The 25136-nt window shown below is 40.4% G+C and overlaps 1 protein-coding gene across 4 annotated transcripts; it reads left to right on the top strand.

Annotated features, from left to right (window-relative positions):
• Window positions 1–43: 43 nt before the first annotated feature.
• On the top strand, window positions 44–23173 carry HMGCR (3-hydroxy-3-methylglutaryl-CoA reductase). 4 transcript variants are annotated; one of them, XM_042804690.1, is made up of 20 exons: window positions 44–168; window positions 8451–8644; window positions 9051–9162; window positions 9716–9803; window positions 9892–9976; window positions 11513–11618; window positions 12977–13083; window positions 13509–13625; window positions 14129–14280; window positions 15183–15427; window positions 15567–15739; window positions 16203–16397; window positions 16997–17155; window positions 17294–17451; window positions 18454–18559; window positions 19548–19718; window positions 20331–20471; window positions 20576–20734; window positions 21038–21192; window positions 21335–23173. In XM_042804690.1, exons 2-20 carry the CDS (start codon window positions 8480–8482, stop codon window positions 21387–21389), a joined length of 2649 nt encoding a protein of 882 aa, XP_042660624.1. In that variant the 5' UTR covers window positions 44–168; window positions 8451–8479; the 3' UTR covers window positions 21390–23173. The 4 variants fall into 4 exon arrangements, with proteins under 4 accessions (XP_042660624.1, XP_042660621.1, XP_042660622.1 ...); XM_042804687.1 differs by having other exon boundaries at window positions 74–208; XM_042804688.1 differs by lacking the exon at window positions 44–168 and adding an exon at window positions 449–692.
• The last annotated feature ends 1963 nt before the right edge of the window (window positions 23174–25136 follow it).

Genomic DNA, 25136 nt, shown 5'->3' with positions numbered 1-25136 from the left:
CGGGCCGTTGCCGCGGCGACGCGGCGGGTGACGCGCGGCGGGCTGGGCGTGCCGAGCCCTCGCCATTGGCTGCGCGATCGGGCGATGGCGGCGGCCGGCGTGCCGTGCCCCAGGTGTCCTTGCTCGGAGAGGAGCGGCCGGCGCAGTCCGCAGCGCGGCGGGAAGCAGGCGGGTGTTTCCTGCGTGGCGGCGGGACAGCGCCGGGGTGGTGAGCGGGGTCCGGGAAGGGCCGGCAGGTCGTGTTTCGGGCAGGCGCGGCGCGGGCAGCCCGCCGTTGCGACACGGGGTCCTCCGTAGCCAGGGGACGGGCCGTCACGCCGGGCCCCGAGCGGCGCCTCGGGGATCGGCGCGGGGGGTGGGGGGCAGGGCACGGGGAGCGGCGCCCGGGGTGGGCAGAGCCGCTGTCCCGGTGCCGCCTTGACGCCGGGCCGCGGAAGGCTGGCCGCCGCACCGGGCCGGCCGCAGCGAGCTGCGCCCCCGGGGCGCGGGGTTCGGCCACCCGCGGGGCGGGACCCGGCTGTCCCTCCGGCGGGGCGGCCCAGCCTAACTCAGGCTGGAATGCTGGGCTCCCCCCCCCAGCCTGTCGCAGGGGGCTTGGGGGGGCCTGCGTGGGGGCGGCTGCCCTGTTTAAAAAGACGAGGCACCCGCGTGGGCGTTTGGCGGCGTCTGTGCGGCGTCCGTGCGTTTTTCAGGTGGGCTCTGCACCGGCTTTTCGCTCAGCTGGTTTTGCCACTCGGCGCCTTCGTTGCACTGCAGCTATCGCTGAGTCAGCCGGCAGGAGAGGGGAAATTTATGCTGATCGGGTGGGTAGATGGTGTTACAGATGGTCGCTCTGAGGTTAGCGAGGGCCGTGTGACAAACCTGAAGTATATAAGCATACCGTTACGCATCACATTAATGCTCTAAACCACTGCAGACAGACAGCCAACTTCACTTTTACACGCTGGTTAAGTTTTTGAAGGGGTTGCTGTTGGCTTTGCTTGTATTTTGTTTTGATTCCCGTAATTGATTGCTTTACTTAGTCTCCTGGAAATCTCGTGATTGAAAACAAAGGCAGGTAGGAAATGGGTAGGATTTATAAAGCATCCTTTTTGAATCACCATTTTGAAATTTAACAAAACTATATTAATGATCAACTTCAGCTTTATATTTAATGTTATCTCTTCCTCATTTCAAGCTCTGAGTCAATGTAGGTATATGAATCTTTTAAACGGAATTAGAAATATGAGCTGATCATGTGCATTGAAATGTGGTGGTTTTTACAGCACTTAGTAATGTAGAATCAGTGTATGAAATCTTCAGTATTTTCTAGAAGTGTCAGCTGCATAGCAGAAAACCCCGTGCACTTCAGGCAGGTTAAAGAAATAGTAAGGCTTTGAAGAATCCTTTTAGGTTAGGAGTTACTGCCACTTAGTTAAGCTCAAGACTAGCAGTGAAGCACCCTGTATTTCATAGCAGCAGTTAATTATGAAATATTATCTAATATTAGATATTATAGATAATTATTTTCATAATCAAATTAATGCATTTTCCCCTATTTGATTTATGTGAAGCCATTTTACACTTAAGAGTTTTGCTTAGAAATGTGAAAAATAATATCTCAAGAAAGATTTTGAAATCTTTATAGCTCTACTAGCAATTTGTTAATTGCCTAGATAATATATCCAACTGTCAGAATTTAGGAGTTGTATTACTAGTTTTAGGACTGGCAGGACTGTATTATACAGTCATGTAGTAAGTACTGATCCTGTTTTTCCTGAAACACTGCGGTATTCAAAAATATTTGTATTTTCATAGGACATTGCTGTGCCTTTTCTGTTCTTTACAAAGCTTCAAACTCTTTGGCAGTAAGGTATTCCTCCTGCTATGTCTTATTTTAATTTTCCTAATCAAAAGATACCTTTCATTCTGCTGAGGAAAAACTATAATACCACTTTGGAACAGTTTTGCAAGAACATAAATCTATAAAACAGTATATGGATTATATAAAAAACAAACAAACCCCAAAAAAACAAACAAACAAAAAAAAAAAAACAAAAAACAAACCACCCCAAAAATAAACAGCTTCCTGTCAGGAAATGAAGTAATTTTCCATAAGGAAGCCAGTCCTCTCAATGATTTTTTCCCCATTTGGTTCTATGAGCCACGAAAATCCTGCCACACCTTCACTGTGGAAGGATAAAGAAAAATACGTTGGTGCTGTTTGTGCTCAGATGATCAAGACTGGTATTGGTAGGAAACCAAGATGATTCTGGTATCTTCAGGAACGCTAAGCAGATGGGTTTGCCCTGTCGTTTTCTCCATTGAATGACAGCTTCATTTTTCATGTCAAAGCAAAATAAATAATACTGGAAAGATTGTCTTCTCAGAAGCCTGGTGGATGGATTGTTACCTTTAAGGCAACACGAAGGGATGTTTTTATCCACTTCGAAGTGACTATGTAGAGCCCACAGTCCCCTATTGGAAATTTTTACAGTGCTAGGTTTGTACATGTAAATACGGAACTATAGCTTGCCTATGTTAGCTAGGCTACTATTTAAGCATCTTCTGAACTTTACGATGTAGTTGTAAAGTTAATATTCATCACAGTTTTATAAGGTGTTGATATTGTGCAATGAGAAAAGCAAAGTCCCAGTACTAATGTGTTTACGAGGTAGTTTTGTAGCATTTTGTTTCTATGCTATAAACATAAGTAAATATTCTTGATGAACTTGTCTAAAGGTACAACACTAATGAAATAGACTAGGATGTGGTTTTTGTAACTGAAGGATGTACAGAGCATCCACAATCTCAGTTATGTGAAAGAAAAGTGAGAGTGTCCTGGTTTTGGCAGAGATAGAGTTAATTATTCTTCATAGTAGCTAGACTAGTGCTGTGTTTTGGATGCAGTATGGGATTTGGTATGAGAGTAATGTTGATAATACAATGATGGTTTTAGCTGTTGCTAAGAAATCAGGAACTTTTCAACTTTCCGTGTCCTGCTAGTGTGCAGGTACACAGGAAGCTGGGAGAGGGAGCATGGCCAGAGCAACAGACCAAATGGGCCAATGGAATATTCCATATCGTGCAAGCTCATACTCAGTATGTAGAGGAGGGTTGACTGGGAAGCTGGCTCTCACAACTGGGGTGGTGATTTTGGGATTCTCACTTTTCTGGGATGGCTACCTGTGACCAGGCTGGGCATCGGTTAAGTTGGCAGATGAAGAGCAATCTCATTGTGCATTACCCATTTTTATTTTCTATGTTTGTCAATCTGCCAGGCTTCCCCATATTTATATTTTAACCATCATCCTTGATATCAAGAGGGTTTTAACCATTTGGCTTGCTTGGTAGCAGCGCGTGTTTCACATTCATGGATAACCTGTGCAATAGTGTGAATGGTTAAGTCCACCCCTCGATCACAAGCCCATCTAGATGTTGCATCCCTTCCTTGCTGGCCTCCATTGTCATGGGCCCAGTGAGCCATCAATTTCTCACCCTTCTGTCGCCAGTGCAGATCCACGTGAGCCACTTTAATCTTAGCAGCTTGATGCACCCGTTGGTTGTTTCGATGTTCTTCGGTGGCCTGACTGCTGGGTATGTGAGCATCTATGGAACGTACTTTAACCACCAGGTTCTTTACCCGAGCAGCAATGTCTTGCCATAATTCAGCAGCCCAGATGAGATGGCCTCTGCGCTGCCAGCTGCTCTGTCTCCGCTGCTGTGACCACCCCCACAGGGCACCTGCCACTGTCCCTGCCTGGGTGCAGAGACAGAGCACTGGCCACCTTTCTCGCTCAGCACTGCCTAGGGCCAGCTGGGTGGCTTTTGCCTCTGCAAACTGACTCGGTCCACCTTCAGCAGCTTCTGTGACCCGTCGTGCGGGGCTCCACACAGTGGCCTTCCACCTGCGATGTTTCCCTGCAACGTGGCAGGACCCATCAGCAAACAGGACATAACCTAGACTGGAATTGCTTCTCAGTATCTGGTAGTTTATTACGTGGTGGGTCCTCTTCCTCACGCGTCAGCTCCTCCTCTGGTGACATTCCGAAATCTTTGCCTTCTGGCCAATCTGTGATCACTTCCAGTGGCGACGGGGGCTTCTTGTGTGAGCCCGTTGGGTGATCAGTGCGACCCACTGACTGCACGTGGCATCGATTGCACAGAGTGTGGGGGGACCCTCCCTCTGAACACCCAGCCCAGCACCGGCAAGCGGGTGGCAGGAGGAGCTGTGCTTCTGTACCAGCCACTTCTGAAGCGGCTCAAACCCCTTCCTACGCTGCCAGGATCTCCTTTTCAGCTGGGGTATATCGGGCCCTGGATCCTCGATATCCGCGAACCCAAAGCCCCAGGGGTCGGCCTCAGGTCTCCCCTGGTGCTCCCTGCCAGAGACGCCAGGCAGGGCCTTTCTCTCCCCAGCTGCGGTGTAGAGCACATTTCTGACACCTTGTGGTGCCTGGACCAGCCCAAGGGCTACTGCATGAACCACCTCCTGTTTCATTTGTTCAAAGGCTTGTTGTTGCTCAGGGCCCCATGTAAAATCATTCTTTTTTTTTTGGATCATTCGGTAGGGAGTGCTTGTGACCGGACTGTAAGTTGGGATATGCGTTCTCCAGAAACCCGAAGTGCGTAGGAAAGCTTGTGTGGGGACAGAGCTGCTGTCTTACTAATCAATCCACTGGGAGCCGGTGACGTCCACCTTGCTATTTCATTGCTAAAAACTGAATCTCCTGGGTAGGTGCCTTGACCTGTGTTTTATGGCAATTCTTGCTTTCAGAGGCTTTGGATTCTTTTCTTCCCTTTCCTATAAAGTTCTGCTGTGTTGGCCCACGGGATGACGTCTTCAATGTGTTGCAGGTGTTCCGAGATTCACTCTTTTCCAGTGCAGTCTGGGTCAGCCCGTGGCAAGCGGTGGGGCTGTTTCTGCCCCTGGAGCAGTCAATTCCAGGTGTACTGGACGCCCCTGCAAGTACAAGCAAACTGTGGCCTGCGCTCTGCTGCCAGAGGGATTGAGAAAGAGATGTGAGCGGTGTCAGTCGCGGCGTACCACTGGGCTGCAGTTGGTGTTGAAGCCGGAGCATGTCCGGCACGGCAGCGCTCAGCGGCGGCGTGACTTCATCCAGGCCACAATAGAGCTACTGTCAGGCTCCACTTTCCCTTAGACCTTCCCACTGGCACGTGGGGCTGTGAAAGGCCGAGCGAGTCCTGCTGATCACCCCTCGGCCCTGCAGTCCACGAATCGGCCGCTGGATCGGAGCCAGGGTGTCGCGGCTGGTGCGATACTGCTGCCGGTGCGCTGCTGTAGCAGCGATTGGCACTTGTTGCTCTTTGACCCTCAGCAACCCCACAGCTGAAGGGTCCTTGGAGAGACCCAGCAAGGCTGACAGCTGTTGGATTTCCTCTGTCTCCAAGGCAGCTGTGCTGGAAGCCCACCGACACCCCTTTGGGTCCTTAAATCACCCTCTCCTGAGGTTGTCTATGCCAGGGATGCACGGGGCTCCCGGTCCAGTCACAGTGGGCTGGTTAAACTCACTTTGGCTTCTGACATATAGTTAGCTCTTCACATCTCCCTGTCGCTCCAGAAATATAGATGGGTTCTGCCCCTTTATAACTGTTTTTATTCTTTGTACTTTTATTCTCCACACCCACCCCCCCCCCCCATATATGAGAAGGAATCCCCTTTCATGGTGTTTTTTCCTCACAATTCACGTACCCACACTTCTAGCATTGTGGCAGGTTTCCCTTCCCATTTTCTCATCCCTTCTCCATGTCCTGCAGGCCAAATCACAGCTTCCCCTGTGGTGTGTACCTTCTATCTTCTCTCTCTTGAGCAGGGGCACGCTTACTCCTGATAGCTGAGACCCTAGTCCGTGCAGGTGGGGAGTAGGTCATACACTCTGAATTGCTGGAGCTCTTGGGATAGTTTCCAGGCCAGTATGTCTGGCAGTTTCTCCCCAGCCCTGATGAGGGAGGAAGAGAGACTTTCTTCACGTTGCCAGAGTCGGTGAGCCAATTCATTCAGCATTGGTCCCTCCTCATCTTTCCAGTCCACTACTGCTAGTGTCTTGGCACGTAACAACACTGCACTCCGTACAACTTCTGCCACCGGGTCATGTGCATTGGACTTCTTCTGGATCTGTGGGGAGCTGCGCATTGTCTGGGTCATAATAAACCATCTCCTGCGTGGCTGATTCCCTCGAGTCTTGGATACCTCTCTCCATGGTGTTCCACTCGCCTGGATGACACACCAGATCTTCTTTGAAGGGGTATCTTTCCTCCATGCCTGACAGAAGTTGCCTCCAGAGGCTGCAGGTTTGTGCCCCTTTTCCAATCTCTTTATCGACGCTCCTTTTCTTAGCGAGGGACTCCAGCTGCCCGGCTTCCTTACCCTCTTAATTCCAAGCCACCGTGTCTGTTATCCCAGCATCAGAGCAGCCAGCTGATAATGTGCTTGTCTGGAAAACGACTGAAATCCTTTCACATGTCTCACAGCTCACTCAGAGTTAGGGCTTGGATTACCTCTGGTTCTGTCTCTTCCTCCTGTTCTTGCGTTGGCTCTGGTTCATTGCCATCCCTTACAAAGCAAAATGATATTTTTTTTGTGTATTTCTTTTTCTGTATGGGGGCAACTGATACCGCTGCAGGTTGGTCCTTTGGTTCAGCTGCTGTGCCTGTTGCAGGGGTTCTCACTTGTCTGTCAGATCCAGAGACGTCCTCTTCCCCTTGAGCACAGTGTTGAACAGGGGTGAGCAACAGGTTGCAGCGATCCGTGTCCCTCTGCAGTTGCCAGCGTGACAGCATAATTTGTCCAAATGTTCTGCTAGTTTTGCAGGATGCTGCACTCGTTGAGGGGTGAAGTTCCAAAACGCTGGAGGTGTTCCAGGCATTTGCCCTTGCTGTCCCACACGCCGTGCCACTCAGCTCTCCAGCCTCTGGGTGATACGCCTACATAGTTGCTTAACCCTGACCAAACCTGAACCACATTCAGCGTCATGCTGGCTCCTAGCAGTAAACCCACGTTATGCTCAACATATCTGAAGTTCTCAAACGCTATTGTAATTAGCCTGGAGGAGAAGGGGAAAGTGAAGGGAGGTGTCTCCCCGCCGGACTGGCTCTCCAGGAGAAAAGGTGGAGGGTGTAATTGTTCACGCTTCCCACTAGATGGTCCCTGAAGTACAGAAGTGATGACAGTGCCGAGTATAGCTGCCGGACTAGTCCCTGGACCGACAGCTTCATCGTGCCACAAATCAGTGACACCTAGTACAGTAAAGCGAAAATCTTGAAATCCACCTCGCACGGGTGCCAAGCAGCAGCACAGGGACTGTGTACCGCATAGGGCAAATGGGGTGGTGCACAGCACCACTCTAAGAGTGAGTGCCACTGCTCTAGGAGCCAGTAAACCCACATTATGACAAGCAACTGTTAAACCCAAATAATAAAAGGTTGTAACAAATTCGTTGTAACACGCTCTGCTCAGATCTGCTTTCATCTCAAGCCCTGTGCCCCACGCTGGGCGCCAGAAAGGACTCTTGTGGTTTAAACCCATCTGGCAGCCAAACACCCCGCAGTCGGTCACTCGCCCTCCCCCTCCCAGGGAATGGGGGAGAGAATTGGAGGGGTAAAGGTAGGGAAATTCACAGATTGAGACAAAACCAGTTCAATAATTGAAATAAGCTATAATATAGTAATGACAATAATAGTGATAATAGAAAATATAAACGATCAAAGCACATTGTGATTGGTCAGCACCTGCTGACAAATGCCCAGCCCTTTCCTAGCTAGCCATCCCAGAGAATAGAAGTTCCCAAAATTGCAGTCCCAGAAGTGTGAGAGTGAGCTTCCCGGCCAACCCTCATCTATATACTGAGCTTGACATTATATGATGTGGAATATTCCATTGCCCAGTTTGGGTCCATTGCTGTGGCTGTGCTCCCTCACAGCTTCTTGTGTACCTGCACACTAGCAGCACAGGGGGAGTTGGAAAATCATCAATTTATTAGCAACAACCAAAACCATCAGTACATTATCTACATTATTCTCATACCAAATCCCATATTGAATCCAAAACACAACGCTATTTTACTACTAAGGAGAAAAAAATACCTCTATCCCAGCTGAAACCAGGACAAAATGGTATCAAAATTATGTGACAGGTAGATACTAAGGGACGTTGTGAGAGTTGTGGAGGTTGATTAGTAAGACCTTGAAGAAACAAGGGAGATGTGCATTAAAAGAAAAAAGATTGAGAAGGCACGAGCAGGACCAGATCATACTGTATTTCAGGAGATATTTTACATGGAAGGTTGAAAGGTGATTAGTTTCCCCACTCCTCTGTTACTTAACTGGTTTTGTTGTGTTTTTTTTCTTTTGTTTGTTTGTTTTTTTTATTGAGGGATGACTTGCAGAAATTTATAGAGCTCTATCTTTTTTCCCTGAATCTTGTACTCATGTGAAATATTCTTTTGTTACAGGTTTGCTAACTATAGAAGAAGCCTTGAAAATGTTGTCCAGACTCTTTCGAATGCATGGCCTTTTTGTAGCCTCTCATCCATGGGAAGTCATTGTGGGAACAGTGACTCTCACCATCTGTATGATGTCCATGAAGATGTTTGCTGGAAATGATAAGATCTGTGGATGGAATTATGAGTGCCCCAAACTTGAAGAGGTAAGGTTTTAAATTCATGTTATAGTACTTACTATTAATCAGTAGAATAAGAGAATAAATTCAGGTTGTGATCTATTAGGAAGAAAGTATCTATGCAGCAACTTTTTATTGCCTTCTTTTCCCATTGTGGATATTAAAGCTGTATGCAAGCAGTGATGCACTACAGAAGGTTGTCATTAAATCTAGTTTTCAGTTGGGCAATATCTAGTGAACACAGATTTAATATTATATTTCATATTAATATTGTTTGCAATATTTTAATTTTTTAAGACTAGCAGCAATACTTATTTTATTCTGAAACTTCATTTTTCGTACAGCTTCACCATGGATTTTTTTATTACCAGAACTTAATAACAAGTTATTACTTAATATAAAAGCTAACTATATCGTTTTATATTTCAAACAGGATGTTCTGAGCAGTGACATCATCATCCTGACAATCACACGCTGTATAGCAATCCTTTATATATATTTCCAGTTTCAGAACCTAAGGCAGCTTGGATCAAAATACATTTTGGGTACTGTATCTGATTTTTGTATTTGCTGTATGCATTTTAATTGTTTTTTAATATAAATGGATAATAAATATTAGAATTTTAATACTTATGTATGTAACTGTTATTTTAATTATTTGCTAGATAGCAGAATAAATATTCTGCATAGATCAAAGTGCAATCTTTTTTAAAGAGAGATTGTGTACAATTATATAAACACTGGAAATAATATTCTTTAAATAATTGTTTATTGTGTGAAACACTTAAAATTATAGAGCTGTTTAAGCTAGTTTTCATTTTTGCTGATAATGAATGAGAAGATTTATGTTTCTTATTTCTTAGACACTTAGTTTGAGTGCAGTAGAAATTTTAGATTTAAGTACATGTATAAAAATAGCATCTACATTAGTTTGTTTCCCAACTGCTGTTCATTCATTCTCAGAGATTATAATTGTCATTTGTTTGCTTCAGGATTGATCTGAAAGTATAATTTTTCTTTTTTCCTTTTTTTCTTCCTTCAAATATATATAAAAATTAAAAATTTTCAAATTACTTTTTTAAAATTTTTTTTTTAAAGGTATTGCTGGTCTCTTCACAATCTTCTCAAGTTTTGTTTTTAGTACAGTGGTGATTCACTTCTTGGATAAAGAACTGACAGGTTTAAAGTAAGTAATGAATTGTTTTTCTGGATTTCTTCAATTTTTTTCTCTATACGATAAATCTTGAATTTTAATGTATGCCTCTCTTTTTCAGTGAAGCTTTACCATTCTTCCTACTGCTGATTGATCTGTCAAGAGCAAGTGCATTAGCCAAATTTGCGCTCAGTTCCAACTCACAGGTCAGGGGGTTTGTGGGGTTTTTTGTTTGTTTGTGTGTTGGGTTTCTTTTTTTTTGGTTTTTGTTTGTTTTTTTTTTTGCAATGGAGCTTTTGAATTTAATGTTCATAGGTTAATATTACCCCATGGCAGGGGAGTTCAAACTAGATGATCTTTAAGATCCCTTCCAGGCCAACCATTCTATGATTCTATGAATTATATGATTCTATGAATAATCCAGGTGAAGAGACATACGTATTGATGATATATAAAAAAGATCAGATTTTATCAGATACTGTGTTCTCTTGTCTTCAGCCCAGGTCAATGTTCAAGTGAACAGTAACACCATCAAATTAGTGTGTGTAATTGCATGAGCTAAGTTAACTGTATGTATGAGTACTTTATAGATTCAGAACTTTAAACGAGCAATGCTTGTAGATCTGTTAAGGAGGCTAGAGTTACTAGACCGAAGTCTTCCAGGGAAGAGTTATTGATAGAAAAAAGTTAATTTCTAGGGCTCAGAAACCGTATGTAAAGAAGTACCTAATGTTACAGTGCTGATACTGGAAAAAGCGTATTTCTAGACAAGATCTTAGCAGAAAAAATGTAACATACCTGTAGACAGAAACATTCATGCTCTAATGCAATTAACACAGCACAACAGGAAGGATTGACAGGACATCTTTCTTGTCATACATTGTAATGGTTTCTCTACTAATATTCTAAGCTCTGAAATAAAAGTATATTTAGTGGAATTAATTTATACCCACAAAATATTGTACAAGGTAATTGAGCATACTAATTGTGACAAAAATATCGTATATTTTAATATATTGTGTAGTAGAGTATATTGCACATTATATATGCAATATTATTATTGTGTGCTGTACATTATCATAATTGCAAGTACAGAAATTTTTATTAATTTTCAATAAAGTATTTCACAAGTAGGTTTTCTCTACAGCTTCTTCCCCCCCATCACCCCCTGCCCCTGCCAAACCACCACCACCAAAACAACAGTAGACCCTCTAGAGTTTGCCATGGCAGGCTTCTGGGGGAAATCCCTTTCCCCCCAGGGGAAAGCTGTAGTGTCTTCTATGTGCTTTTTTCTGTCAGCTGAGTGTAGAGAGTTAAATAATAAAATTTTAAAAATCATAAAAGTTAGGGTACTGATGCGTGGTTGCAAGAATGTTTGAAATGCCATGACATAAGTGGCTTCTGTTTTATGTCTTAAAGTGTAGAAGTTGTGTTCTTCAGAAGGTACTGTCATTAGAGTCTGTGTCCATCAGTGTTGTAGGAGCTTAGAATACTGATGAGCCAAAGACAGAAAAATGAATTAAAATTAAATAATCTTGTGTAAAGAAAGACTGTCAAACTGTAATAATTTATGGGAAATAAATAATGTATTCACTTATAATTGTTCATTTTCAATGTGTATTTGATAAAGCCTTATTACCATAATACTACTCAATTTACTGATCATGTACTAATCATGTTGTGTGTACTCACTTAATTTGATTTTTGGTTTTATGTTAATGTATAGAAATTTTTCTTTCTAGGATGAAGTAAGAGAAAATATTTCACGAGGAATGGCAATTTTAGGTCCTACATTTACACTGGATGCACTTGTGGAGTGTCTTGTGATTGGTGTTGGTACTATGTCAGGTGAGCGATACAGTCTTAAGGGTCTAAATCTTTCCAGTTAAAAAAGACTGTCTGAAAGATGTTGGGATGTTGAGAGTTTCAAATAATAGATGTTACCAGTGGGAGTGGAGTGACTTACTCTATTTATTTAGCTATTTATTTACCTTCCTAATTAGCTGATATTATCTGTTTTGAGCAGGTATGAATAATATGTACACATTGAAGAGAAGTTTGAAATACAGATAACAGCTTGAGCATTGCGCAGTAGGAATGGCTTTCTGTACAGCTGTTTTTATAAAATTAAGACCTATCATTCTCACTAGCATCTTAAAGTAGCTGCTAAAATTTTTAATTGGGCATTCTTAAAAATTAGTTACCCTTTCCGTACGTGCACACTTATTTCATATTCTGGCAAAAAATGAGTACTTCTAAAAATAACTCCAGGTAAGGAAAGTTATTCTAGTTCAGTTAAAAATAACCAATCTTTTCCTGTTTTTTACCCACCCCATCTTTTGATCTTCATCAGTTCTGTATGCACTAGTGGTTGTCTTTTCTTAAAAAGAGAACAGCTTAATAAGCAAAGGATTTTCACATATAAATAAAGATTTTTTTATGTAAAATAAATCGGAGTTCCATAGTTAGACTAAAGTGGGTTTTTGTATGCATGTTTGGGTTTTGTCTGTTGGTTTTTGTGTGTTTTTTTTTTTTTAAACTATCTTGCAGACCTGAAAGTCATCTTTCAGAAGCACCTGCTTTTTAAATTGGTTTGGACCTTTTCAGGATATTGTGTATTAATAAGCCATTTTCCTGTTTACATCTGGGAAGAAACCCCTCATTTTGGTGTAGCGTATAGTTGATTTTTTTTTTTTTTTTAATGATGTATACAGTTAGCGCTTTCATCTTTAAGGCAGTTCTGTAACTCATGTGCAACATGGCTAATTGAATATTTTGGATACCAGGCTTGTGAAGGAGTAGGTGGAGTATATACTGTTTCTTATTGCCTCAACACTTAATTGGCCATCATTCAGAAGGGGTTTTAGTACATAGTGTCAGTTAATTGTTCGTTGCTTAGATAAGTGAGAAGTTTCAGGATTTCAGTGTGAAGCTTTAAAATCTTGAACTAAAATTATTTGTATTTATTTAGAATTACGCTTTGAAAGTTTTCTGTAAATACCATACCATAAATACATATTGTGCTTAGAATAAGCTAGTATGCAATGACTAGGTTTTAACATCCTAATTTTTCATTAATCTAGACAGTTCCATCTGTAATCTGCAATGTCAGTTCAATGGTTTCTTTCTTACATCTGCAACACTTCTTCAAGTATATAGAAAGACCATTGCATAATCAGATGTAAAAAAATTCTTTTTTCATGTAGGTGTACGGCAACTGGAAATTATGTGCTGCTTTGGCTGTATGTCTGTTCTTGCCAACTATTTTGTCTTCATGACCTTCTTCCCAGCTTGTGTGTCCTTAGTATTAGAGGTAAGATCAACTTTGAGACAACACCAAGCTTAGTATTCAGACCCTGTGCTTCCTGTAGGCTATACATTTCTCCATGGAGTTATACACCAGCATGTTTGTCTTCCTTTCAAAGTGAACAGAGGGAATATGCAGAAAGATTTATAGCGGCTCAGCTGATAACAGTAACTTGTTAATGCCACTGTAAATGAGTTACAGTCAATAATACGAGTTCTGATCTAAATCAAAGTAAGTGAATTGTAAATTATTGGCTGTCCATGGTTTTTCGCTTTTTAAAGTCTAGCATAGACTAAACAGTAGACTGTAGGCTAACTCTTTTGGTGGTAATTTCTTAATCATCAAATGAAAATACAATGTCGAAGCTCACTTGTTGGTTCTTCTAATATGTACTAAATAGGACTTATTTTTAAATGTTGTTATTTTTGCAGCTTTCGAGAGAGAGTCGTGAAGGGCGCCCTATATGGCAGCTTAGCCATTTTGCTCGTGTTCTGGAAGAAGAAGAAAATAAACCAAATCCTGTAACACAGAGGGTCAAAATGATTATGGTTTGTGGCTCTTTTTCACCTGTGGTAATGCAGTCAGCAAGGTGTCCTGGTGCAATGAATCAAGCCTTTGTTTTCTGTAGACTTGTATTCTGCACTCCATTAGTCTAGTTTGCCATGGTAGTTTTTTATAACATCCCCTGTATCTACACCTAAAGTTTTCCTGCTTATGCCATTTCTGTGCAAAACACTCGGGGCTTTTTCACATGTACAGATTCCCTCCTTCTTAACCCTACAGTATCCTCAGTTTCTTTTGCTTATTAATTGAGCAAGAGAAAGGATGTGGTGGGACAGGTTCAAAGCTATGTGTGTTACATTAGGCCAAAAAAGGTGTTGATGAGAAGTGTGGAAAATCACCCTTTAGCTTTAGACTTTTGAGGCATGGGAAGCAAAAAGAGCCCAAAAAACCCAAAGAAACAGAAAAAGAATGTTTAATCTTAGCAGGTTAGATATCTTGTTACTGTTGGAAAAATGAATATTTGTTATGTTTTGTGTTTTCAATACAGTCGCTGGGTTTGGTTCTTGTTCATGCCCACAGTCGTTGGATAGCAGAACCAGCTGCTCAAAACAGTACTGTAGAAAATGCAGTGGGATTGGACGAGAATGCACCAAAGAGAATTGAACCTAATGTTTCATTATGGCAGTTCTACCTTTCTCGGTAGGTGACTTCACAGAAGAGAAGTGTTTCCTTGATTAGGGTGTATTCTTCAGTTCTGCCAAGCTATGGGACAACGCTTGTTACAAGTGTTACCATGGTACAACATGTTTACAAGCTAGGGTACAACACCGGTAAACTTGCAGGTCTGACAAATACAGGATTTCTTGGAACCAGAGTTGACATTTCATAAGAAATACTTCAGTATTATGCTGTTTGTCCAATCTTGAAGTAATCATGGGTATGTTCAGGAGCCACCTGTCCTGTACACAGTAATACACTACATTTTCCCACTAGCACTGACACTTTTCAGAGCACACTGGAAAATAAATTTTCTGACTGCACTAGAGTTATGCAGAGCTTCTGACCATTCACACTCAAGTGGAAAAAGTGCAAAAGCCATGTCACTATTGCTTTTCCTTCAGCTCAACTGAAATCAGCAGCACTTGTGGCTCCATATTACTTCTGAAAACTAAACTGTCTGTTTTAGGGTTTTTTTCCCCTCTCTTAGCAGCTCAGCTTGCATCATAGTAGTCATTATTGGTAGACGATGATAATTGAAACTTTCTACTTTATTGTTGGGAGACAGGTGTTAAATCAATTTGATGTAGCTGTTAGATAGTATTTTACAGTCATTTCTTTTACTGGGACTGCTTTTTAGCTAAGATTTACTAAGTGTTTACTGACACATGAAAATTCCTATGTTGTTACTGATACAAAGAATTATTTCTCTAACCTAGCATACTTGAATGTTGTAGTAGAAAATGTCTTTTGAATGGAATTTCTGTAACTGTATAAATTATGATGAAACTATTACCCTTTCTAAAGCAAAGGGATGTCAGAATGCTGTTATAAGCAACAGATAGTATATACCAAGTATTTACTTTTTGATTTGTCTGTTTTAGAATGACCAGTATGGATATTGAACAAGTAATCACTCTTGGATTAGCCCTTCTCCTTGCTGTCAAGTATATTTTCTTTGAGCAAGCAGAGACTGAATCCACACTCTCCCTGAAGAATCCCATAACATCTCCAGTGATGGTCCAGAAAAAGCTCCCCGAGAATTGTTGCAGGAAGCAATCTGGACTTCTGAAAAACAATCAGAAATCTAACACAGTAGAAGAAGCTTTAGTTCCCAAAGATGGAAATGGTAATTTTTAGTATTTTAAAGTCTGAACCAATTCCTGAATATTTGGAACAAATAGTGAAATCTGTGTTAGCATGTTGTATTTGGAATCAAAACTTCAGAATTTTGTAAACCAAAGTTCATTTTAATTGTCTTTGTGCAGCTGAAGTCATAAAACCTGTATTAGCAGAGTCATCAGCCAAGGCTATATTTGTAGTTGGCAGTTGCAACCCTGTGGAAACTTCTTCATTTCTTAATGGAAAAGAGGAAGAAATTGAGTTACCTGAAGAACCACGTTCCATTGAGGAATGTGTTCGCATACTTGGAAATGCAGAGGTATGGAAAAATAACCTGTTGGTTTTTTCTTTTTAACCTCTACTGCAACATCTGATTTAAGAATTGTTACAGTTCATTTTCCTTTTAAATGATCCTATTACTTGTGATATCTTTCTTCATAAAACCATAATAACTTGGATGGGGGGTCATGACTAAAACAAAAAACTTTCATAAGTCACATCTCCAGTCAGGGCTGGGGGGAGAGGGAGGGGGAAGCAATTTCATCATTCATTACATACCAAGTCATTGAAGCTTCAGCAAGTACACGTATAAGTGGGTGTCTGAGTAAAAAGTTTTTGTTTGTATCCTAGCCTACTGTAAAACCTGACATTGCCGGTTGGTTCCTTTAGATGCACTCTGATAATGCCAAAGTGAAGTGGTTAGCATTTTTCATTTGGAAGCATTTAAAATGATTTTCACCAAGAGAAAATGTACTTTTTCTTCCCACCTTTTATGTTTTCAGAAAGGAGCAAAATTCCTTACTGATGCTGAGGTTATCAGCTTAGTTAATGCTAAGCATATTCCTGCATACAAACTGGAAACCCTGATGGAAACTCAGGAGCGAGGGGTGTCCATTCGCAGACAGATATTATCTAAGAAACTACCTGAACCCTCATCTCTGCAATATCTTCCTTATAAGAATTATAATTATTCTTTGGTAAGTAAAAGGCAGACAAGCAAAACTCATTGTAAAACCATTTTGCAAATACATGAAATACATGCTTGTAAGTGATGTATATGTATTAACAATAAGCTTGATCAAAACTGATGTAGAAGGGGTTAAAAAAAAAAAAAAAAAGGCAAGCATAAGGCACCACCGTTTGTTGCTCTTGACGTCTTTAAACCTAGAGAGGTGGGTAAGGTTTATAACTAACCCCAAAAATACCTCCTACCAAAGTATGCAGCTGCCTTATCTCAGAAATGCAGAATTCTGCTATTAGTGAGCCTGAGTTCAGCTGGATTATAGTATTATATTGAACTCAAGTTAAAGTGGAAGCTTATTTAAAATTCAGTATTAGGTTTTTATTAATAATGTTTAAGACTTGAGATTCAATACATCTGCCAAATACTAGACTTGAACAGTATTAGCTGTTAATAGCTGTAGCTGTTAACTTTGAGGTAGGAATTGATTGCTTTATGGGTAGGGTTGTGGGTTTTTTGTGAAGAGACATTGTAGTCATAGGCAAAGTATGTAACATGCTGTACCATACCAATGTAGTGTAACCTTAATGATACCTTTTGTATTATTTTTGTAAGGTTATGGGAGCTTGCTGTGAAAACGTGATTGGATATATGCCTATTCCTGTAGGTGTAGCAGGACCACTGGTTTTGGATAACAAAGAATTTCAGGTGCCATTGGCAACAACAGAAGGTTGTCTCGTAGCAAGCACAAACAGAGGATGTAGAGCAATAAGTGTAAGTATTGGTTGAGTTGCTTGAAAAACTTTCTATATTATCAAATGTATTTGGGGTGACATAGGGCATGTTTCCGACTTCCTAAAAACTGAAATTTATTCTCAATAATCTTTGTTTCCCTTGTGCTTTGACTTTTAGCTTGGTGGAGGAGCAAGTAGCCGCATTCTGGCAGATGGGATGACTCGAGGACCTGTTGTAAGGCTGCCCACTGCTTGCCAGGCTGCAGAACTGAAAGCTTGGCTTGAAAGCCCTGAAGGCTTTAAAATAATGAAGGAAGCTTTTGACAGCACAAGTAGGTTAGTACAATGGCTATTTCAGCCTTATTTCCTGAGATAAGACTTCTGTGAAGGGTAGAAATCTCCAAATTGTTTTTTAGGGTTTTTTTGTGCACTCTAATACAGGAAATTACATATTCGTTTTGGCTATCCCATGTAGTATGAATCTAAGAGAGCAAAAGTCTGGCTATGTACCAAGGCTAGTAATAAACATTTTCCAGTGATTAGTGGTAAGCAACTGTATCTTAGCAACAAATACATTTGCACTGCCTAATACTTAATACATTATTTATTTTATCTAAGCATTTAAAAATAAACATAAAATCTTATTTGGATTCTAGCCTTTCGGATGATACTACTAACGTTAATAATTAATTTGTGAGGTTCCAGAAAATGCAGGATAAACTAATGCTAAAACTGAAGTGCTAAAATTTTAAAACACTATTAAGTCTGTTTCAAGCCTTAGAGGTTTTTTAAGACTTATGATTACTTGCTTTCTTTAGGAAGATTCAGGGAGACATTTCCTTATCAGTTTTGTTTCTTATGAATCTTATGTCAGCCAAGGACATATGTGTATTTCAGCCAGAATCAACTGGTGCTGCTGTTTAAATGCAGTATTTCCTGGCTTTTGTTTGGCTTGTGGAGCTCGCACAGTTGTTGAGGATAGCATGGGTTTTGCCTTGCTGTCAAACTGACATAAGAATTTCTAAAAGTTTCATTTTCAGTTTACACCTGGTAGTCACATGTTTTAAGGAATACAAATTAATTAAATTAATGGTAGCATGGATATTTTATTTCATGGAGTCCAGGGATAGAAAACATAAAAAGACAGTGAGCATTGTAAAAGTATTTACTCAAGAAAATGATGTGGATGGTAACTGAAGGTTTTTTCCTTCATTGAGGGAGGAGGAACACAGTGTAGTTAACAGCACTGTGTGCACTGATATACTGTCATTTTACCACTTAAAACTAATTTAATCTGTTCCCTTGAGGATTGTAAGTATTAGTTAAATTTTCTTGCAGGTTTGCCCGCCTACAGAAACTTCTCATCAGTTTGGCTGGTCGTAACCTTTATATCCGTTTTCAGTCTGGAACAGGGGATGCAATGGGAATGAATATGATTTCAAAAGTAAGGACCAGTCCCCTTGAGTCTTTTTAATAAATGTGTATTTCTTTCAAAAATAAATCAGTTATAGCCTACTGGTGTGTGACTACCTGGCATGTGAAAACAGGAAGATAAGACATAGCACTGTTTGCAGTGCTATAAAATAATAAAACTGTTTGATCTTGTCAAGTGTAAACAAAAATAGAATGAGAACGATGAAAGAAGAAAGTAACTTTGTATTTTTTAAAAAATTATTTTTTAAAAGTGTTCTTGATAATATGGAAGTTAAGCTGATTGCTCTGTTGCTTTGGGCCAAAGAGTTTTTGCACCGGTAATTGATCTGTTACTATGCTTATCACTTCCTTGTAAGTAAAGGATTTGGAATCTGGTGAATGGCAGCAGAGGGCTGTTCTCTAGTTTTGTTTGTTTGCTTCTGTTTTTATGCAAACATGTGGAAGAACCTGAGACCATGACCCATAGATTGGGGGGGTTCCTTGTGCTGTTTGAGATCAATACTGATTGCCTATTATATATAAAATTTAAGTCTATCAGAACCTTTACATAAATAGGTCTGGTCATAGACACGTATTAAATATACCAGACCTTTTGTCTGATTTTTCTAGTGCAGAGAAGCTCTACATCCAAAATCAATTTATTTCATGGCTGTTGTGTCTTGACTTGGTTCATGTTGTATCTTCAGTATGGTAAGCATATGCCCATTCACCTAGAATGTGTCCAGAGAGTCCATATGTACTGGAAAGAACCAGTTATTCCCAAAATAATTCCAAAAGTCGTTAGAAAAAAGGTAGTGATAATTGGCCTGGTGGTTTTGTTTTGTTTTGTTTTGGCTTTTTTTTTAATGTTTCAGGTTCCTTCCTGAAATTGTTTTCCTCAGCTGTAACTGATGATCTGGTTAAACTTAATCTCGTCTTGCTGTCCTCTGTCCTTGATGACTAGCTTGTTTCGCAATCATAATGATATACTAGCCTTTTATCTGTTTTTCTTCTAACAGGGTACTGAAAAAGCACTGGCAAGGTTGAACGAAGAGTTTCCTGATCTGCAGGTTATAGCTATTAGTGGCAACTATTGTACAGACAAAAAACCTGCCGCTATAAACTGGATAGAAGGAAGAGGGAAGTCAGTTGTCTGCGAAGCAGTCATTCCAGCCAAAGTTGTTAGAGAAGTAAGTGGTTTCTTTGCCTTGTTCATAAAAATGCATACATTTTATAAAACTGATACCTATCTTACATCATAAATATTAACTGTAAGTTGTTTTCCAGATAAGGATAATACCTACATGTATTTTCAGATACTGCTGTAGGATAAATGTGCCACTTAATTTGATACTACTGTGCAGAATGCTTATTTACCAATGTAGCACAGTGGTTTAGCTCTGTATTCTTATGCAGAGCAAAACTGGGGAGGGTTTAGTGTCTGGAGCAACTTGGGAGGAATGTTGCTATCTTCTCAAAGTGAATTCATGGGATATTTCTGCCAAGTTGATTTTATTTGTTTAATTCTGAAGCTAAATGAGAATTTGAAATGGAAGAGGTAGCTGGTGAACTTTTCTTAAAGGCCTGTGCATGTCTAAACCTTTTGCACTGACTTTTCCATCCTTACTTGGGCAATGCAGCCTGCATTTGAAAGGGCTCCTTTTGAGCAAAAGTAGAAGTAGGTATCTGGGACAATGATTGGGTCGAATTCCATATGGAAGCAAGTAAGGGGCGAGGGCTTGTTAACTATAGAGTATTTCTACCTAAGGAATGGTGTATTAAAAGTGTATCACTTTGTCTAGGTATTGAAGACAACTACAGGGGATATAGTTGAAGTCAATATAAACAAAAATTTGGTGGGTTCTGCAATGGCTGGTAGCATAGGTGGCTACAATGCACATGCAGCAAACATTGTGACAGCCATCTACATTGCCTGTGGTCAGGTAGGTTTGTTTTGCACCAATTCACATAATTTTTTAGTTCATTAATTCTTAACTGAACACTTAGTGGAGTGTTTTGGATTTTGTTTCTCCTTCCTGATCTGAAGGACGCTGCGCAGAACGTGGGCAGCTCTAATTGCATCACTTTGATGGAGCGAACTGGTTCTACCAACGAAGACCTGCACATCAGCTGCACAATGCCTTCTATAGAAATAGGAACTGTTGGCGGAGGTACCAACTTGCTCCCACAGCAGGCCTGTTTGCAGGTATAAATCAGAAAGTTTAAAGCAGCTTGTGCTTCTTAAATTAAAGCTTGCTTTCATGTTGTGTATATGGTGTCCGAGTAATGTTGTGGGAATGGGGCCTCTTGAAACTTGGTAGATTTGACATAAAAATTTTAGAATTACCTAATGAATTGCTTTCATATATCTAATTTCTAAAGCTTAAAATGTTTAATGTTAAAGAGACTTAAAGCTAGTTGATTAGATACAATTTGGAAAGATTAATACTAAATTTAGCATAAATTTACTTAGGTTTCATAGCACAATATTGCATCTTTTTCTCTCCAGATGTTAGGGGTTCAGGGTGCAAGCCAAGATAATCCTGGTGAAAATGCCCGTCAGCTTGCTAAAATCGTTTGTGCTACAGTGATGGCAGGGGAACTATCACTAATGGCAGCTCTTGCAGCTGGTCATCTAGTGAAAAGCCACATGATCCACAACAGGTAAGAAATAGAAGAATTCTCATCTTTGTCTGCTGTTTTGCCCTTCTTCCAAGTACATGAGATTCAATAATAATAATTGCAACATCTAACAGCAGTGTAACATTTTAACTATCTAATGTAGTTATCTTACTGTTTCTATTAGGTCAAAAATAAATCTACAAGATCTTCAAGGAACCTGCACGAAGAAGGTGGCTTGAATACTAAAACAGCTTTGAAATGAAGAATTGTTCTAGCAACTGACTAGGTGCACAGGGGATAAAGAAACAAAGTCTGTGAAGTTTAGAATTAAATGAAAATTACCTTAAACTCAGTGATGTCTGTGTAAGATAAACTGAGAGATCAACAGAATTCTGTGAGACTACTTATGCCTTTGACATTCTTCAGTGGTTAGAGATGACTTCGTGAAAGAAGTCCTGTCTTGAACATGGGTTTGGAATTTATACTCTTACACATTATTTTCTAAAGGGTCAGTCTTGCGTTTTTACAGATCAAGATTATTTTGACTTGTAAACTCCTGATAACTGCCAAGCTGAAAAGTGATGTAACATCCTTGGTATATTAAAAAAAAAAAAAAAATAAAAATAGCTCATCTAAATTTGGCTTGAATGCACTGGTCTTTGCCATCTTTATTTTCTGATTAGAGAAGCATGGGTTTTTTAAGTGATGGCAAACCTAATCACTTTCCATGCACTCCCAAGTTTAATTTTGTTCACATGTAAAACTTAGGCTATAAGACAATTCTGTTGAATCATTAGTTTTATAGCAACCTCTGTTTATATATAGTACTTAATTTGCTGCTGCTTCAGCTAAGCAGCATTCCAGTGGTATAACTCTAGAATTTAGGTTATTCCTTTACAGAAAACTTGTGACCTATAAAGTTCTGAACTGTTAAATATAATCTGCACTGAAGTAGGAAAAAACAGTTGTCTTCAACTGTTTTGTTATTTTGTTCAGGTAGAAAAAGTAGATTTTGAAAATGGTAACTCCAAAAACAGTTATATGTCAGGTATTTAAGCAAATGCAGTTTCTCAAACTTTTATTGATAGGCGTGCATTCAAACAACAGAAGTCAAGAACAGATGTTTACACTTCTTTTAAAAGAAATCTGATAAAGTACAGTGTGTTTTTATATTCCTAACTATATATTTTTTTTAAAGTGGTTGACGCTCCCCAGGAGTAGGTATGTATCCACTGCTTAAGCTGAGAGAAAGTGAAGCCAGAAAATCACACTGTTCTTTAACACCAGGTTTTTATATGTTTTAATTGCTTTTAAACTTTCTTTTTGAGGGGGAATATTTATTTTAAGAAGAAATCTTATAATTTTTTTCAATGAAAAGTACATCAGAGGAATTCAGTGAAATGACATGTTAATGCAACAAGCAGGTTTTGTATTAAAATACTGTGCTTGGACCAGTGAAGCAGTCTCAGGTGTTCTTAATGTAATACAGAAAACCCAGGTTTATTCTGGTTTGATTCACCTTTGAGAATGTTGCTAAACACTTCTCCCTGCCTAGTTAGTCGCAGGAGAAAAACTGTTAATATACTTGATGATGGGTTTTTTGGTTTGGTTTGGGGTTTTTTTGTTTGTTTGTTTTGGGGTTTTTTTTGTGTGTGGGGGCAATCAGTGGATTGGACTGGGTTTCTTGCAGGAATGCAGTGGCATTCCTAAGGGAGTGGCTAGCAGAGGTGCTCTTCCAATGTGCAGATTTGATATAAATCGTGATGAGTTGTTTTGTAGTATATCAACACATTAATATCATTGTAATGAGCTCATAAACCTAATGTGCAAGCATGAAGACATACTACATGCTAGATATGTTATGATAGCATGTAAATACCATGAATGTTTATCTTCCTGCAGTATTGTTGCTAATAGCTACCATTTTATTTAAGGAAAGTTGGTACTACTTTGCTTTTATGTTCATTCAGTGATCTTATTTGAAGTAACACTGTTCTGGCAATAAATGGTGGTTCAGTGTTCATTTTGGTGGATTTAACTGACATTCTGTCTTGCAGAATTAATGTTTTGTATTATTACTAAATTGTGTACATTTTGGTACAGAACTACTTTTTCAGTTTCAGTAAAACAATGGAAAACATGTTGACTTAATTGTGGTATTTTAAGCTTACTTCATGACGTAGTGACATACCTTAGTAGACAACATAAAATAAGAGGCTGAAGGAAAATATGACAGGGATACAGTACTAAACACAGTGTGTCTCTGACACCAGAACTTCTCATCTTCTTTGCAGAAGCCTGTACTCACTTACGCTCCTTGAAGCTGAATTATGCAGTTTGCCCAAGTGGGAGAACTAATTCACTGCAGCATTAGTGATACCTTCTGCCAGGGCCCATTTTTCCCCTTTTCCTCACCTGTAGTCCCAACTCCCATGCTTGATCTTGGTAATGTCCATCAGTCTATAATCAGACATACGATGCAGTCTGCATTCTTTTTCAGACTCCTCAGCACTACAGGTCTAATACCAGAAGCAGAGGTTACTATTTCAAATTTCTTAGCACTTTTAGGGAGGTAAAGCACTCTTGTTTCCCTGCATGGACTACAGTAGAATATTTCAACATTACTGCAAAATTTGTGTTTCAGTACAAGAAACTTTTGTACCATTTGTTTTGTGTCCTTGGCAAAACTAAACCAGCTGTCTAGAATCAAGTTTCTAGAGCTGCTGTGACTTAAATGCCATAGTATTACAATTGATACAATTTAAAACCTTAGGAAAAAAAAATAGTAAAAGTAATGTGTCTGATTTGGGTTACTAGTTTGCTTCTCTCTCTACCTAGATGGTCTTTCTTCAATATGTTCTGAATCTACTTTACCTCTGCTACACACCAGTCCCCTTCCAGCTGTCTGACCTGAAAGTTTCAGATCAGAGGCTTGGAACTTTGCAGCTCCGGCTGCTTCTAATAACACAATTGTCCACTTTGAATTCTCTCAACCAGCATAAGACCTTATCAGTGAAGTGTGCCTTACCTACTCTTCCTGATGGGAGGAGCAGCTTCTGCTCAGGCAGCGCAGGGATGCAAGCTGTGTTCCTGCTGAATGTAGCTGTGATACCAGAAGCCTGTAGCAGATGCTGCCTTGGTCAGGGGACGGGGGTGTGCCAGGCAAGCGACTCCGCACAGACCCTGCTGAGCAAGGACACTGGTTCCCAGAAAAGAGCAAGGCTGAGAGTCCACTTGCTGTGGTGGTTTAACTCCAGCTGGCAACTGTGCTACACAGCCACTCGCTCCCTCCTCCCGGTGGGATGGGGGAGAGAATCGTGGGAAAAAACAAACAAACAAAAACTTGTGCGTTGAGGTGAAGACGGTTTAATAGGATAGAAAAAGAAGAAAATAATAACAATGGTAATATTAATAAAAATGGTAAAATAATGAGAATATACAAAGCACATGACATGTAATGCAATTGCTGATCACCTGCTGACTGATGCCCAGTCAGTTTCTGAGGAGCATCCCCTCCCCAGTCGGCTTTCCCCCCAGTTTATATACTGGTCATGACTCCATATGCTACAGAAAATATCCCGTTGGGCAGTCTGGGTAAGCTGTTCTGGCTGTGTCCCTTCCCAGCTTCTTGTGTCCCTCCAGCCTTCTTGCTGGCAGGGCATGAGAAGCTGAAAAGTTTTTGACTTAGTAGAAGTACTACTTAGCAACAACTGAAAACATCAGTGTGTTATTAATATTCTCATACTAAATCTGAAACACCGCGCTGTACCAGCAACTAGGAAGAAAACTAACTCTCCCAGTCAAAACCAGGAGACTTGCTTTCCCAGAGGAGCATTCAGACATATCTGGGCTCTGGGTGTGTCTGTGCACAGCACTGGACAATTTTCATCCTTGGCATGAACCGTGTTTGTGACGTGCAGAAAGGTGACTTTACAACCGGTGAGGTTATAAAGTAGGTATGTTTATTCAGCGCTGGACGCACGGGG

Source organism: Tyto alba, unplaced genomic scaffold (assembly GCF_018691265.1).
Source record: "Tyto alba isolate M040663 unplaced genomic scaffold, T.alba_DEE_v4.0 Super-Scaffold_42, whole genome shotgun sequence".
In the NCBI taxonomy this organism is placed as follows: Eukaryota; Metazoa; Chordata; class Aves; order Strigiformes; family Tytonidae; genus Tyto; species Tyto alba.
Note: the sequence above shows the minus strand (reverse complement) of the source record. Positions and strands in the feature narration are given on the sequence as shown.